Raw genomic sequence first — 18,097 nt, forward strand, 5'->3', positions numbered from 1 at the left:
ATGTGACTATTCGCTCATTACAACCGCAGCAAACAGGAGCTTAGACAAAGGTACAGGAGCAGCCCAGTAATGTCCCTTAGACTCCTATCATGTCACTAGAGAATGACAGAAAATACTAAAGTCCAGATTAATGTGTCACCTCTGCAGCCCACAGATAAGGTGCCTTCAATCTCCCTGCAAATCACAATACATCGTGCATGTGTTTGTCACACATTATCTCTCTCTGTGTATCTATGTATTGTGTATAGCGGTACGGGAAGCAGCTTAGCCAGCTGCCATGAGATGTGGATTATAAACAAGTCTCAGAGGGCGGCTTACTGTGGTGATGGTTATTATATTCTGCAGAGCCTTGGGGTACATTTTTATGTGGGCATCCAGCAACCACGCATGGCCAGAGGCCTATTTTTTACATTACAAACTGGTGATTTGCTTTTCAATAGTTAGATGGCAGATAAGACTCTGTCAGACACTAGAGACCATCTGATCTTATCACATTCAAGTGGATTCACATCTCTCCTAAGTACTTTGAGTTTTCCACGTCTTCTGGTCTCTACTGCAGTCAGCTGCTTACTCAATACATACCTGTTAGTCTGAGTTACCGCCTGCACTTACTATATTTTCCATGGTTAAAGGGATACTAAATCCAATTTTTTCCTTTCATGATTCGGATAGAACATGCAATTTTAAGCAACTTTCCAATTTGCTCCTATTATCAATTTTTCTTCTCTCTCTTGGTAACTTTATTTGAAAAGCAATAATGAAAGCTGAGGAGCCGGACCATTTTAGGTTCAGCACCTGGGTAGCACTTGCTAATTGGTGGCTTTCAGTCCTGCTTTTTCAAGTTAAGATAATGAAGAAAAATTGATAATAGGAGCAAATTAGAAAGTTTCTTAAAATTGCATGTTCTATCCTAATCATGAAAGGAAAAAAAAAAACTGGGTTTAGTATTCCTTTAATGTACACAAGCTATATGTGCGTTCTACTGTATTCTGTAACCTACGTGTTTTCTCCAAGATGTTGTCAATTGCCTAAACCAGCTTTTAAAGCTTGTGTCTCCCTCACACTCAGAGAGTAAATAGAAACCTGTTTAGCTGCTGCACTAACAAACCAATAACAGTGTGAGGTCCGGGACTTAAAGTGAATGTAAATTTTTATGCTAAAGTGCCCGGTTTTTAAAACTTCGATTAAAAACAAGGGCACTTTAATTCATCAAAATTTTCATTTCACTCCTGTTGTGAAAAAAAACTTACCTTTTAATCTTCACAGCAGCTCCAGCTTCCTCCACCCATTTCAAAGCCTCTTCCTGGGTCTAAAATGAGGAATCCTGCTTCCTCCAATCACAGCAGTGAATCAGACACTGAATCCCCCGGGGGGGAAGCTGTGATTGGAGGATGACCTATCAATCATTTCTGACACCAGAAATGGCTTGTGAGACTGATAGAAGCTGGAGCTGCTGTGAAGCTTAAAAGGTAAGTTTTTTTACACAACAGGAGTGAAATGTAAATTTTGATGAATTAAAGTGACCTTGTTTTTAATCAAAGTTTTAAAAACCGGGCACTTTAGCATCAAAATTTACATTCACTTTAAATAGTAAATAGATTTCAGGGGCAAATACAGAACAAATACTAGTTAATGTGCAGGAATGTGGCTTTGGCAAGTTCTTAAGATAAACGTTTATCTTATGCAGATAAAGTCATCAAATCCAATTTTTTTTTATTGAAATCTTAATTTAATTTTTTATCCTTCGCAATTTTTACTAAAACAAAAAATAAATAAATAATTAAAAAAGTTACCTGTGAGAACAACTTGAAAACAACACAAACCAAATTAGTTACAATATTTTGTCCATACAGTAAAGTTAAATGAATTCTTTCACATGTTATAGATGGGAAACTTACTCCCTGTTCCCCTAACATAACCTGCAATAAGCCAATCCTGTTACACACTTTACTGCACCACTCCCAGTTCCCCTAACATAACCTCAAATAATAAGCCAGTCCTGTTACACACTTTACTGCACCACTCCCAGTTTCCTTAACATAACCTCAAATAATAAGCCAGTCCTATGAAACACTTTACTGCACCACTCCCAGTTCCCCTAACATAACCTCAAATAATAAGCCAGTCCTATGAAACACTTTACTGCACCACTCCCAGTTCCCCTAACATAACCTCAAATAATAAGCCAGTCCTGTGAAACACTTTACTGCACCACTCCCAGTTCCCCTAACATAACCTCAAATAATAAGCCAGTCCTGTGAAACACTTTACCGCACCACTCCCAGTTCCCTTAACATAACCTGCAATAAGCCAGTCCTATTAGATGGCAGTTGCAAGAACATTATACACTTTTCTGCACCACTTACCGAGTTGGGAGTTAGTGGAGCTCCAACAACATCAATGATTGGATCTTTAACTTCTGTTTTTATTTCTTCTATGCTGACCATAACCTGACTGTGACTTCCCGTCCCATCTCCGACTGCGCCTGTGCTGGAGCTTCCGGTCTTAGAAAGGGCTTCAAATCGATGGCGCAGCATCTGCAGCTCGTACTCGCAGTTGGAGAAAGCCTGCTTCAGCTCATACAGCAGCACCAGGTCGCTCCGCAGCTCATTAAACATCTGTACAATCTCCTCTGTCGGCATCGGGTTCAAATCTGTTGGGAAAATTCAAGAAGAGTAATCGAGATAGTGTTTTCACATAACGGATTTTAAATAAATATAGTAGATTCCGGCTAATTTCACCAAACCGTCTAACGCCTGAACTAGCCCAACAAATCTGTTGCATTTTGTGCACATTAATTTCTAGAGTAAAACCTGTCTGCAGAGAAAGAGCCGTTAAGCGTAGTGTTCTTTAGGGATCCAGCCCCAAACAACACAATATGAGAACCATTGCCAGACTAAGTGGAATTTTAGATGTCAGAACTATTTAAATGAACAGTGTACTAATTTTCCTCTTAATGTTTCAATTTTTTGTATATGAAATAGCTGGTTCTGTTCTTTGAAGCTGCAAGCCATTAAAATGGGCTGAACTTGCAGGGAATTTAGATCTCCTTAGTTTATCACTTTCTATACACACAAATGCTTCCTAATCTTACCTCTGTCTGTATACAAAAGCATAATACTTAGAAAGAATAAGTGAAAATTAAAATGTATTACTTAGCTCTCATCCCCGGGAGTGTAATTTCTTCTGCTGGCTATGTTTACACAGATTTTCTAAAGCCAATACTTAATTATAGAAATGTTAAGTATAGACAGGCAAAATCAGCTATTTCAAATACCAAAAATAAAGGTAAAGTAGCTTTATGTAACCAATTTAATATACTCCTGCGGGTAAAATGGATAATTGGAAACAAATTAAAGGGAAGAAAATGCTACAGTACAATGTGCCTTTAATAAAAACATAATTTATGCTTACCAGATAAATTCCTTTCCTTCCTGGCAGGGAGAGTCTACAACTTCATTCCTTACTGTTGGGAAACACAACACCTGGCCACCAGGAGGAGGCAAAGACACCCCAGCCAAAGGCTTAAATATCCCTCCCACTTCCCCAATCCCCCAGTCATTCTGCCGAGGGAACAAGGAAAAGTTGGAGAAACATAATGGTATAAAGGTGCCAGAAGAAATAATATAAAAAGGGAGCCGCCCATCAAAAAATAAAATACGGGCGGGGTTGTGGACTCTACCTGCCAGGAAGGAAAGGAATTTATCTGGTAAGCATAAATTATGTTTTCCTCCCATAAGGCAGGGAGAGTCCACGACTTCATTCCTTACTGTTGGGAAAACAATACCCAAGCTCCAGAGGACACTGACTGAATAACAGGAGGTAACAAACCTTTTCTCCCGAAAGCTTCTTCAGCTGAAGCAAACACATCAAACTTGTAAAATTTAGAAAAAGTGTGTAAGGAGGACCAGGTAGCCGCCTTAGAAATCTGATCCATAGAGGCTTCGTTCTTAAAAGCCCGGGAGAAAGCCACTGCTCTGGTGGAATGAGCCATTATCCTCTCAGGAGGCTGTCGCCCCGCTGTCTCATAAGCTAAGCGGATGACACTCCTCAACCAGAAAGATAGGGAAGTCGTAGTAGCTTTCTGCCCCTTACGCTTCCCCGTATAGATGACAATCAAAGAGAAAGATTGTATGAATTCCTTAGTAGCCTGAAGATAGAACATCAAGACACGAAGCACATCTAGATTGTTAGGCAAGCGCTCCTTCATTGAAGAAGGATTAGGACACAAGGAAGGAACAACAATTTCTTGATTAATGGTACGGTTTAACACCACCTTAGGGAGGAACCCTAATTTAGTATGTAAAACCGCCTTATCAGCATGGAAAACAAGATAAGGGGAGTAAAGCAGAAATCTCAAACTCTGCGCGCAGAGGCAATAGAAAGCAAAAAAAGAACCTTTCAAGATAACAGTTTAATGTCAACAGTACACATCGGATCAAACGGACCTGCTGCAAAACACTAAGAACAAGATTAAGGTTCCAAGGAGGAGCCCCAGATCTAAACACAGGTCTGATCCTAGTTATACCCTTAATAAAGGACTGCACATACGGAAGCTCAGCCAAACTCTTGTGCAGTAACACCGACAGGGTCGATATCTGTCCCTTCAGGGAACTAGCAGATAGACCCTTCTCCAGTCCATCCAGGAGAAAAGATAAAACTCTGGTCTGGCAACCTTAACCTTATGCCAGGGAAAGCCAGGCTCTTCGCACCAGTACAAGTAAGTCCTCCACACCTTATGGTAGATACGACGAGCAACTGGCTTACGAGCTTCAACCAGAGTGTCGATAACACTCTCAGAGAACCCTCTCTTGGCTAAGACTAAGGGTTTAATCTCCACCCAGTCAACCTCAGAGAATCTAGATTTTGAAGAACGAAGGGACCCTGTATCAGCAGATCTCTGCGACAAGGTAACCTCCACTGAGGAGATGAGGACATCCCCCCCAAGATCCGCAAACCACGTCCTTCGAGGCCACAATGGAGCGATCAGTATCTCTCTAGTATCTGAGATACTTCTCTCATTGCCAAGGAACTTCTCATTCCTCCCTGATGGTTGATGTAGGCAACCAAGGTAATATTGTCTTATTGGAATCTGATAAACTGGGTCGAACCCAGAAGGGGCCAAGCCTTCAAGGCATTGAAGATTGCCCGGAGTTCCAAAATATTGATCGGAAGGGAGGACGACTCCTGAGTCCACAGACCTTGCTCCTTCACAATCTCCAGGAAGGTCTCAAGAAGCACGTACCTTGGGACAGATGATCTGGACAGAGCCACCAAGAGAGCAAGTTTCTCGACATGTTGTCCAGCACGATCTGTTGAGACAGATCTGAATGGTCACTGTTCCATTGTCTCAGCATGCATAGTTGTAAGGGTCTGAGATGGAATCTGGCAATTGTAATGGATGTCCATACAGGACACCATGAGTCCGATCAGCTCCATATACTGAGCCACTGAGGGTCTCAAGGAGGTCTGGAGGGCAAGACATGCAGAAGTTAGCTTGCAATGTATCTGATCTGTGAGAAATGTTCTCATGGAAATGGAGTCTATTATTGTCCCCAGGAAATTCACCCTTGCACTTGAAGTAAGAGAATTCTTTTCCAAGTTTATCTTCCATCCATGTGATCGAAGAAGGTTGAGAATGGACTATGAATGTTCTTCCGCTAGACAAAAAGATGGTGCTTGTACCAAGATATCATCCAGGTAAGGAACTACAGCAATACCTCATGTTCTGGCAACGGCTAGAAGAGCCCCCAGAACATTTGAAAATATCCTTGGAGCAGTAGCTAGGCCAAACAGAAGAGCTATGAACTGGAAATGCTGGTCCAGAAATGCAAACCTCAGGAACTGAAAATGTTCCCTGTGTATCGGGATGTGAAGGTATTGTGGTCATAAACTGTCCTTCCTGAACCAGAGGAAGGACTGACCGTATTGTCTCCATCTTGAAAGAGGGAATATTTAGACACTTGTTTAGGCACTTTAGGTCCAGAATTGGACAAAAAGTTCCCTCCTTCTTTGGAACCAAGAAAAGGTTTGAATAAAACCCCAAACCTCTTTCTGCTGTAGGTACTAGGACAATTACTCTTAGAGAGGAGAGATCCCGTACGCAACCTAAGAAGGCAGCCCTCTTTTCTGGTCTTGTAGAAAAAGACTGGACAGTAGGAATCTGCCCCTGGGAGGATGAGACTTGAATCCTATCATGTATCCTTAAGATACAACCTCCAGGACCCAAGGATCCTGTACATCCTGGAACCAAGCGTCTGAAAAAAACATAATTTATGTAAGAACTTACCTGATAAATTCATTTATTTCATATTGGCAAGAGTCCATGAGCTAGTGACATATGGGATATACAATCCTACCAGGAGGGGGAAAGTTTCCCAAACCTCAAAATGCCTATAAATACACCCCTCACCGCACCCACAGTTCAGTTTAACGAATAGCCAAGTAGTGGGGTGATAGAAAAAGGAGTAAAAAGCATAAAAAAAGGGAACTGGAAATAATTGTGCTTTATACAAAAATACATAACCACCATAAAAAGGGTGGGTCTTATGGAAACTTTCCCCCTCCTGGTAGGATTGTATATCCCATACGTCACTAGCTCATGGACTCTTGCCAATATGAAAGAAATGAATTTATCAGGTAAGTTCTTACATAAATTATGTTTTCTTTCATGTAATTGGCAAGAGTCCATGAGCTAGTGACGTATGGGATAGTAATACCCAAGATGTGGTATTCCACAGAAGTGTCACTAGAGAGGGAGGGATAAAAATAAAAACTGCCATTTTCCGCTGAAAAAATTAAATCCACATCTAAAAAAATAAGTTTTTCTCATAAGCAGAGGAATCTAACTGAAACAGCTGCCTGAAGAATTTTTTTACCAAAAACTTCTTCCAAAGAGGCAAATACATCAAAGCAGTAGAATTTAGTAAATGTATGCAAAGAAGACCAAGTTGCTGCTTTGCAAATCTGATCAACTTAAGCTTCTTTCTTAAAAGCCCACAAAGTGGAAACTGATCTAGTAGAATGAGCTGTGATTCTCTGATGCGGGGCCTGACCCGACTCCAAATAAGCCTGATGAATCAAAAGCTTTAACCAGGATGCCAAGGAAATGGCAGAAGCTTTCTGACCTTTCCTAGGACCAGAAAAGACAACAAATAGACTAGAAGTCTTCCTAAAATCTTAAGTAGCTTCAACTTAATATTTCAAAACTCTTATAACATCTAGAGAATGTAAGGATCACTCCAAAGAATTCTTAGGATTAGGACACAAAGAGGAAACAACAATTTCCCTATTAATGTTGTTAGAATTCACAACTTTAGGTAAAAACTTAAATGAAGTCCGCAAAACTGCCTTATCCTGATGGAAAATCAGAAAAGGAGACTCACAAGAAAGAGCAGATAACTCGGAAACTCTTCTAGCAGAAGAGATAGCCAAAAGGAACAACACTTTCCAAGAAAGTAGTTTAATATCCAAAGAATGCATAGTCTCAAAAGGAGGAGCCTGTACAAAACAGTAAATATCAGGAATCTTAGCAATCTTCCTGTGAAATAAAACAGAAAGAGCAGAGATTTCTCCCTTCAAAGTACTTGCAGATAAACCTTTATCCAAACCATCCTGAAGAAACTGTAAAATTCTAGGAATTCTAAAAGAATGCCAGGAGAATTTATGAGAAGAACATCATGATATACAAGTCTTCCAAACTCGATAATAAATCTTCCCGGAAACAGATTTACGAGCCTGTAACATAGTATCAATCACTGAGTCAGAGAAACCTCTATGACTAAGCACTAGGCGTTCAATCTCCATACCTTCACATTTAAAGATTTGAGATCCTGATGGAAAAACAATCCTTGAGATAGAAGGTCTGGTCTAAACGGAAGTGGCCAAGGTTGGCAACTGGACATCCGGACAAGGTCCGCATACCAAAACCTGTGAGACCATGCTGGTGCTACCAGAAACACAAACTATTGTTCCATGATGATCTTGGAGATCATGCTTGGAAGAAGAACTAGAGGCGGAAAGATATAAGCAGGTTGGTAAAACCAAGGAACTGTTAATGCATCCACCTACTCCGCCTAAGGATCCCTGGACCTGGACAGGTACCTGGGAAGTTTCTTGTTTAGATGGGGGGCCATCAGATCTATTTATGGAAGACCCCACATCTGAACAATCTGAAAAAAACCCACATCTGGATGGAGAGACCACTCCCCCGGATGTAAAGTCCGATGGTTGAGATAATCTGCATTCCAGTTGTCTACACCTGGGATGTGTACCGCAGAAATTCGACAAAAGCTGGATTCTGCCCAAGAAAGTATCCGAGATACTTCTTTCATAGCTAGGGAACTGCGAGTCCTGCCCTGATGATTGACATATGCCACAGTTGTGACATTGTCTGTCTGAAAACAAATGAATGGTTCTCTCTTCAACAGAGGCCACACCTGAAGAGCCCTGAAAATAGCACAGAGTTCTAAAATGTTGATTAGTAATCTCGCCTCTTGACATTTCCAAACCCCTTATGCTGTCAGAGATCCCCAGACAGCACCCCAACCTGAAAGACTTGCATCTGTTGTGATCACAGTCCAGGTTGGAGGAACAAAAGAGGCCCCTTGAACTATACTATGGTGATCTAACCACCAAGTCAGAGAGAGTAGAACATTGCGATTTAAGAATATTAATTGTGATATCCTTGTATAATCCCTGCACCATTCATTCAGCATACAAAGCTGAAGAGGTATCATATGAAATCGAGCAAAGGGGATCGCGCCCGATGCTGCAGTCATGAGACCTAAAACCTCCATGCACATAATCACTGAAGGGAATGATTGAGACTGAAGGTTTCGACAAGCTGAAACCAATCTTTATTCATCTCTTGTCTGTTAGAGACAGAGTCATGGACACTGAATCTATTTGGAAACCTAAAAAGGTGACCCTTGTCTGAGGAATCAAGGAACCTTTTGGTAAATTGATCCTCCAACCATGTCTTTGAAGAAACAACACTAGTTGATTTGTGTGAGATTCAGCAGAAAGTAAAGACTGAGCTAGTACCAAGATATCGTCCAAATAAGGAAACACCGCAATACCCTGTTCTCTGATTACAGAGAGTACGGCACCGAGAACCTTAAAAAAAAATTCTTGGAGCTGTCACTAGGCCAAATGGAAGAGCGACAAATTGGTAATGCTTGTCTAGAAAAGAGAATCTCAGAAATCGATAGTGGTCTGGATGAATCGGAATATGAAAATATGCATCCTGTAAGTCTATTGTGGACATATAATGACCTTGCTGAAAAAAAGGCAGAATAGTCCTTATAGTCACCATTTTGAAAGTTGGCACTCTTACAAAAAGATTCAAAATTTTCAGATCCAGAACTGGCCTGCATGAATTTTCTTTCTTGGGGACAATGAATAGATTTGAATAAAACCCCAAACCCTGTTCCTGAAATGGAACTGGTATGATTACCCCTGAAAGCTCTAGATCTGAAAAACACTTCAGAAAAGCCTGAGCCTTTACCGGATTTGCTGGAACGTGAGAAAGAATCTTCTCACAGGAGGTCTTACTCTGAATCATATCCGATACCCTTGAGAGACAATACACTGAATCCACTAAATTTTGGATAGAATCTTCCCAAATGTCTTGGAAAAATGTTAATCTGCCCCCCACCAGCTGAACTGGAATGAGGGCCGCACCTTCATGCAGACTAGGGGGCTGGCTTTGGTGTCTTAAAAGGCTTGGATTTATTCAAACTTAAAGAAGGTTTCCAATTGGCACCAGATTCTTTGGGGGAAGGATTGGCTTTCTGTTCTTTATTCTGTCGAAAAGAACAAAAACAATTAGAAGCTTTAGATTTACCCTTAGATCTTTTATCCTGAGGCAAAAAACTCCCTTCCTCCCAGTGAGTTGAAATAATAGAATCCAACTGAGAACCAAATAAATAATTACCTTGGAAAGAAAGAGATAGCAATCTAGACTTAGATACCATGTCAGCATTCCAATATTTGAGCCACAAAGCTCTTCTAGCTAAAATAGCTAGAGACATAGATTTAACATCAATTTTGATTATATCAAAAATAGCATCACAGATAAAATGATTAGCATGTTGAAGCAAGCGAACAATGCTAGACAAATAAGAATCTGTTTCCTGTTGCGCTAAGCTTTCCAACCAAAAAGTTGATGCAGCTGCAACATCAGCCATAGATATAGCAGGCCTAAGAATATAGCCAGAAAATAAATAAGCTTTCCTTAGATAAGATTCAAGTTTCCTATCTAAAGGATCCTTAAAAGAAGTACTATCTTCCAAAGGAATAGTAGTACATTTGGCAAGAGTAGAGATAGCCCCATCAACTTTCGGGATTTTTTCCCAAAACTCCAATCTAGCTGCTGGTAAAGGATACAACTTTTTAAACCTAGAAGAAGAAATAAAAGAAGTACCAGGCCTATTCCATTCCATTGAAATCATATCAGAAATTGCATCAGGAACTGGAAAAACCTCTGGAGTAACCACAGGAGGTTTATAAACAGAATTTAAATGTTTACTAGTTTTAGTATCAAGAGGACTAGATTCCTCAATATCCAAAGTAATCAACAACTCTTAACAAGGAACGTACATACTCCATCTTAAAGAGATAAGTAGATTTGTCAGTGTCAATATCTGAGGTAGGATCTTCTGAATCAGATAGATCCTCATCAGAGGAGGATAATTCAGTATGGTGTCAGTCATTTGAAATTTCATCAACTTTATTAGACGTTTTAAAAGACCTTTTACGTTTATTAGAAGGCAGAATAGCAGACAAAGCCGCCTGAATCGCATCAGCAATAAAATCTTTTATATTCACAGGGATATCATGTACATTAGATGTTGAAGGAACAAACAACAGGCATTGTACTAGCACTGATGGATACATTCTCTGCATGTAAAAGTTTATCATAACTGTTGCATACTACAGCTGGAGATATAATCTCCACTAACTTACAACAGATACACTTGGCTTTAGTAGAACTGTTATCATGCAGCAGGATTCAATCAGTTATTTCTGAGACAGGATCAGATTGAGACATCTTGCAAATGTAAGAGAAAAAACAACATATAAAGCAAAATGATAAATTTCCTTATATGGCAGTTTCAGGAATGGGGAAAAATGCAAACAGCATAGCCCTCTGAGCATAAAAAAAGGCAAGAGGCATATAGGAAGTGGGGTTTAAATAATTAAATTATTTGGCGCCAAGTATGACACACTACGCAAAATGACATTTTTTTGGCACTAACAACATCCGGAAACGACGCAACCTTGTGCAAGGAAAAACTGGCGTCAACTAAGACGCCGGAAATTACGAATTTGCGTCACCGAACATACCTTCGCGCCAAAAATGACGCAATAAATATCAGCATTTTGCGACCTCGCAAGCCAAATTTGCCCACGAAATTTAAATGAAAAAGCAGTCAATTTGAAGGAAAAAAAAAGACTATACCCCAGGTAAGAAAAAATAACTTCCTAAATATTTTACCAATTTTGAAACTGATAGTCTGCAAAAGAAAATGTACATAAACCTGACTCATGGCAAATATAAGTACAATACATATATTTAAAACTTTATATTAATACATAAAGTGTCAAACCACAGCTGAGAGTTTCGGTATGTATGTTTAATAATGGAATATAAGAGTATATTGTCGATCTGAAAAGGGAGGTAGGAGATGAATCTCTACGACCAATAACATAGAACCTTTGAAAAGATTTCCCATGAGGATAACCATAGAATCAATAGATAAAACTCCCTTCACATCCCTCTGACAAAGACTGTACTCTGAGAGGAATCAGGCTTCAAAATGCTGAGAAGTGCATATCAACGAAGAAAATAAAGCACAAACTTACTTCACCACCTCCATAGGAGGCAAAGTTTGTAAAACTGAATTGTGGGTGTGGTGAGGGGTGTATTTATAGGCATTTTGAGGTTTGGGAAACTTTGCCCCTCCTGGTAGGATTGTATATCCCATACGTCACTAGCTCATGGACTCTTGCCAATTACATGAAAGAAAAGAAACAGTCTGCCCCATACTCGATCTGATCCCTGATCGGGGGCTACCCCTTCATGCCGATTTGTTCTCGGCGGGCTTCTTAGTCTGTTTAGAATTATTCCAGGACTGAGCCGGCTTCCAAGTACTCTTGGGCTGCTCGGACTTGGATGAGGATTGCTGTCGTGATTTGTCAGAATGAAAGGAACGAAAATTAGACAATTGCCGTCCCCTTAGGCCTATTTTTCTTATCCTGCGGTAGGAAGGCACCTTTCCCTCCGGTAACCGTAGAAATAATGGAGTCCAGCACTGGACTGAATAAAATCTTTCCCTTGCAGGGAAGAGAAAGGAGTCTGGATTTAGAAGTCATATCTGCAGACCAAGACTTCAACCTGAGAGCCCGGCGGGCTAGGACCACAAAGCCAGAAGCCTTTGCATTTATGCAAATAATCAGCATATTCGCGTCACAGATGAAGGAGTTAGCAATTCTCAGAGCCTTAATTCTCTCCTGAATATCCTCAACGGGAGTCTCCACCTCAATGAGCTCTGACAGAGTGTCACACCAGTAGGGAGGTGCTCCAGCAACCGCGGCTACAGCTGCCGCCGGTTGAAAAAAAAAAAACCAGTACGTTGAAACATCTTCCTCAGAAAGGGTCCTATTTTCTTATCCATAGACTTGCTAAAAGAAGAACTATCCTCCAGAGGGATAGTAGTACGCTTAGCCAGCATAGAAATAGCACCATCCACCTTAGGGATGGAGCCCCACAAATCTAATTGAGAGTCAGGGACCGGGAATAATTTTTTAAAAGTAGACGAGGGGGAAAAAGAAGTTTCTATTCTTTCCTATTTGTTACAAATAATGTTCGCCATCTTAACTGGCACAGGAAAAGTCAGAGGGACCTTCCTGTCTTCATAAAGCCTATCTAATTTAGGGATCTTAGGTTCCTCAGGGAGTGTAGCCTCTGGAACCTCTAGCGTAGACAGAACCTCCTTTAATAAAAAACGCAGATGCTCAATTTTAAATCTAAAGTAGGGTTCCTCTGCTGAAGGAGGTTTAGAAACTGAAGTCTCCGACTCAGAAAGTTCACCCTCTGAAGCTACAGAGGTTAACTCATCTTCGGATAGCTGGGACATAGTAGCTAAATCTGACAAATATTTAGATGACAAGGTTCTGAGAACTATGTTTAAAATTTCTCTTGCGTTTATTAGAGCGAGGTAAAGCACTCAGGGCCGCAGACACCGCTGATTGTAACTGCACGGTAAAGTCCACCAGAAAAAAACCCCCGTTCAGTTGGAGGATTAGTTGAGCCGCGGGGAACTGCATGTGGAGCGGGTAGTATAGGAAGGGTAGAAATCTCTCGGGACCCAGATTCCTGAGAGGTAGACGGCTCAGAGGGGCTAATAGCGCTATGAGTATTAGCAGGCATGTTTCCCTTCATAGACTTTAGAACAGTGCTTAGCAGTGGCGGAACTACAGTGGGTGCAGAAACCGCAACTGCGACTGGACCCCTGAGTGTGGGGGCCCAGCTAAAAAAAAATATATTTTTTTCTTTTTTCAATAAAAAACGTTGACCTGCCACTGCCTGCACTGAAATCATGTGAGTGTGACATGATGCTTCACTAGTGTCTGACTACATGGGTTAGTGTTTCTGTTTTACCCATTGGTGTTTATGTATGTGTGTGTATGTGACTGTGTGTGTGTATTTATGCATGCATGTGTGTGTGTGTGTATATGTTTGTGAAACCAGCAAATTACAGACCTTGTTACTACAGCGAGGGGGGGTAAACAGTGTCACTATACAGTACAGGGGGGGGGGGGCTGGACCATGTCACTGACTACTGTGGTCACTTTAAAAAAGTACTGGGGCGGGTAGGGTCAGGCCAGCCATCTCAAAGGCAGATTACAGACTGTCACTAACTCACTATATACAGTACTGGTGGGTTAAACAGTGTCACTATATACAGTAATAGGGGGTCAGACCATCTCACAGACTGTGGGCACAGGGTACCTCCTTTTGCAGACATGTAATCTGATGCACATATTTTTTTCTTTATTAAATGTAAAAAGAAAAAAAAAAAAAAAAAAAAGATATGTATCAAATTCACCTTTTTTTTTTGGGGGGGGGGGGGGGGGGGTGTGCCTTCTTAGATTCTTGCACCTGGGCCCTGTAGTTTCTAGTTACGCCTCTGGTGCTTAGGCAAATAGAACAAAATTGAGCAGGTGGGCAAACCCCGGCCTACTCACAATATAAACAGGAATTATTAATCAGTACAGAAGGAGTGGAACCTTCTAATGTAGTATCAGAGTCCTCCATAGCTAAGATATATTCACAGAAGGACAGACAAAAAGTAAACTCTTTCATTAAAAAAACAGCACCTTCATAATCCCAATGGCTGGGGCACTCAACACCTCCTAGACCCAGACAGCTAACAGTGAGAATGATCTCCTTAGGGGTGATGTACGCAAGCAGGATCAGAAAAAATTAAAAGGCCGCACTCGGTCACGCGGAGCGTAGGACAGGACTTCCTCTGCTATGAAAAAGGCGCCAAGCTACTATGAACTGCACACCACTCAAAAACAAAAGTGAAATCCGTTTGTTCCAAGCCAAAAGCACACAGTCTATGAGCCCAAAAAAACTCACATTAAAGCAGTTGTAAATAACCCCCATCTGTTTAAATATTCTCCCTGAAGGAGATATTAACCCTTAATCCTATTGAAGCATAAAAGAGCCACACTGTGACCCTGTATAGCTTAAAGTGTGAATATAAATGGTCTTACCTCCAGGATGCATGCTGTGGAACAGGCACAGCCTCTAAAGTGTGACAGTCTTGCAGCGACGCTTCTGACATGGACTTGAGTGTGTAACAGCAAGCAGTGAAACTCGTCAACATTGATTGCTCAGGAGCTGTTAGGCGACAGTCTGGATGGGTTCGCATGACTAACTTTCATCAATACTCTCACTGAGAGGCTGACATGATTACTTAAAGCTCTAGTCCTTTCTTTAAGGGAACATACCCATAACAGGACTATCCAAAATCTTCTGCCACTTCTCTGCCACCTCCTATAGTGATGAAAGGCAAAGAATGACTGGGGGATAGGGGAAGTGGAAGGGATATTTAAGCCTTTGGCTGGGGTGTCTTTTCCTCCTCCTGATTGCCAGGTGTTGTATTTCCCAACAGTAAGGAATTAAATTGTGGACTCTCCCTGCCTTAAGGAAGGAAAAATGACTGGCAGCTTTTGAAACGTTGCAAGCATGTCTGTGCATGTTCCACCAATAAATTTATTAACTAAGATTCGGTGAACATAAAATCAGTACCACTACAGACACACATGTGCACACACACACACGTGTATACACACACACGTGCATACACACACACGTGCATACACACACATGTACAGAAACACACACATGTACAGAAACACACACACGAACAGACACACACACACGAACAGACACACACACACATGTACATACAGACACACACACACATGTACATACAGACACACACACACACACACACACACGTGTACATACAGACACACACACACATGTACATACAGACACACACACACATGTACATACAGACACACACACACATGTACATACAGACACACACACACACATGTACATACAGACACACACACACACATGTACATACAGACACACACACACATGTACACACACACATGTACACACACACATGTACATACAGACACGTACATACAGACACGTACATACAGACACGTACATACAGACACGTACATACAGACACGTACATACAGACACGTACATACAGACACGTACATACAGACACGTACATACAGACACACTTACACACACATGAACATACACACACACAGACACACATGTACACACACGTGCATACAGACACACATATGTACATACAGATGTACATGCGTAAATACATACACATATGCATGCGTGCGTACATACATACAGACCGACACAATACATACAGACACATATGCATGTGTACATACATATGCGTACATACATACAGACATACACATATACATGCATACACATGCATACATACAGACACACATATACATGCATACATACACATGCGTACATACAGACATACACATGCGTACATACAGACAGACATATAGATAAACAAACATACATGCATGTATATGAATAGACATACATACAGATATACAAACATAGACAGATAGACAAACATACATACAGACATACACATATACATGCGTACATACAGACATATACATGCGTACATACATACAGACATATAGATATACAAACATACAGACATAGATGCATGTATACAAATAGACATACATACAGATATACAAACATATAGACAGATAGACAAACCTACATACACATACATGCGTACATACAGACATACATATAGATATACAAACATATAGACAGATAGACAAACCTACATACACATACATGCGTACATACAGACATACATATAGATATACAAACATATAGACAGATAGACAAACCTACATACACATACATGCGTACATACAGACATATACATGCGTACATACAGACATACATATAGATATACAAACATATAGACAGATAGACAAACCTACATACACATACATGCGTACATACAGACATACATATAGATATACAAACATATAGACAGATAGACAAACCTACATACACATACATGCGTACATACAGACATATACATGCGTACATACAGACATACATAGATATACAAACATATAGACAGATAGACAAACCTACATACACATACATGCGTACATACAGACATACATATAGATATACAAACATATAGACAGATAGACAAACCTACATACACATACATGCGTACATACAGACATACATATAGATATACAAACATATAGACAGATAGACAAACCTACATACACATACATGCGTACATACAGACATACATATAGATATACAAACATACAGACATACATGCATGTATACAAATAGACATACATACAGATATACAAACATATAGACAGATAGACAAACCTACATACACATACATGCGTACATACAGACATACATATAGATATACAAACATATAGACAGATAGACAAACCTACATACACATACATGCGTACATACAGACATACATATAGATATACAAACATATAGACAGATAGACAAACCTACATACACATACATGCGTACATACAGACATATACATGCGTACATACAGACAGACATATAGATATACAAACATGCATGTATACAAATAGACATACATACAGATATACAAACATATAGACAGATTGCCAAACATACATACAGACATGCATGTATTCAGATAGACATAAGTATAGACAGATAGACATAAATACATTCATAAAGACAGACATACAGAAAGGTTGCCTCTATCCTATTAATATCTGTGGGGCAGGATCCAAAGCATTGTAGCAAAAGTGTTGGTGTTGACAAAAGCTTGCGAATAGGTGTGCCGCCCCTCCCTAGTCATCAGCCTGAGCTCACAGCTAATCCTGTTGCTAAATAAACTTCTAAAGTGAGTAAAGAACAACCAGGATATCCATTTCCCCTCATCTTTTGATTAAAGGGACATTAAACCCAAATTGATTCTTTCATGATTCAGATAGAACATACAATTTTAAACAACTTTCCAATTTACTTCTATTATCTAATTTGCTTTGTTCTAGTGGTATACTTTATTGAAAAATACCTAGGTAGACTCAGGAGCTACCGATTGGTGGCTGCACATACATGGCTCTTGTCATTGGCTCAACGGATGTGTTCCGCTAGCTCCCAGTAGTGCATTGCTGTTCCTTCAAAAAAAGGATACTAAGAGAATGAAGCAAATTAGAGAAAAATATTCTATTGGAAAGTTGTATAAAAATTGAACGTTCTGTCTGAATCAAGAAAGACAAATGTTGGGTTTTGTGTCCCTTTAAAGTTTCAGGAATTTCTTTGCTCATATGTAATTATCAAAAGAAAGTGCTGTTTGACAACGTGCTCTTTAATATAGTTTTAATGTGATATGAACAATTGCTCTCCTGCATAATGCCTACCCGCTGTCACCAAACGACTGTATGAAAGACATGAGATAAT

At 40.2% G+C, this 18,097-nt stretch overlaps 1 protein-coding gene across 1 annotated transcript in view; it reads right to left on the reverse strand.

Moving 5' to 3' along the window:
- Nucleotides 1–18,097, reverse strand: part of DMAP1 (DNA methyltransferase 1 associated protein 1) — a 258,949-nt gene that overhangs the window by 59,956 nt on the left and 180,896 nt on the right. Inside the window, exon 10 of the mRNA XM_053693398.1 lies at nt 2,367–2,653. Within this exon, the coding sequence (XP_053549373.1) occupies nt 2,367–2,653 (287 nt within the window). The remainder of the gene's footprint in view (nt 1–2,366; nt 2,654–18,097) is intronic.

Source organism: Bombina bombina, chromosome 10 (genome assembly GCF_027579735.1).
Source record: "Bombina bombina isolate aBomBom1 chromosome 10, aBomBom1.pri, whole genome shotgun sequence".
NCBI classification, from domain to species: domain Eukaryota; kingdom Metazoa; phylum Chordata; class Amphibia; order Anura; family Bombinatoridae; genus Bombina; species Bombina bombina.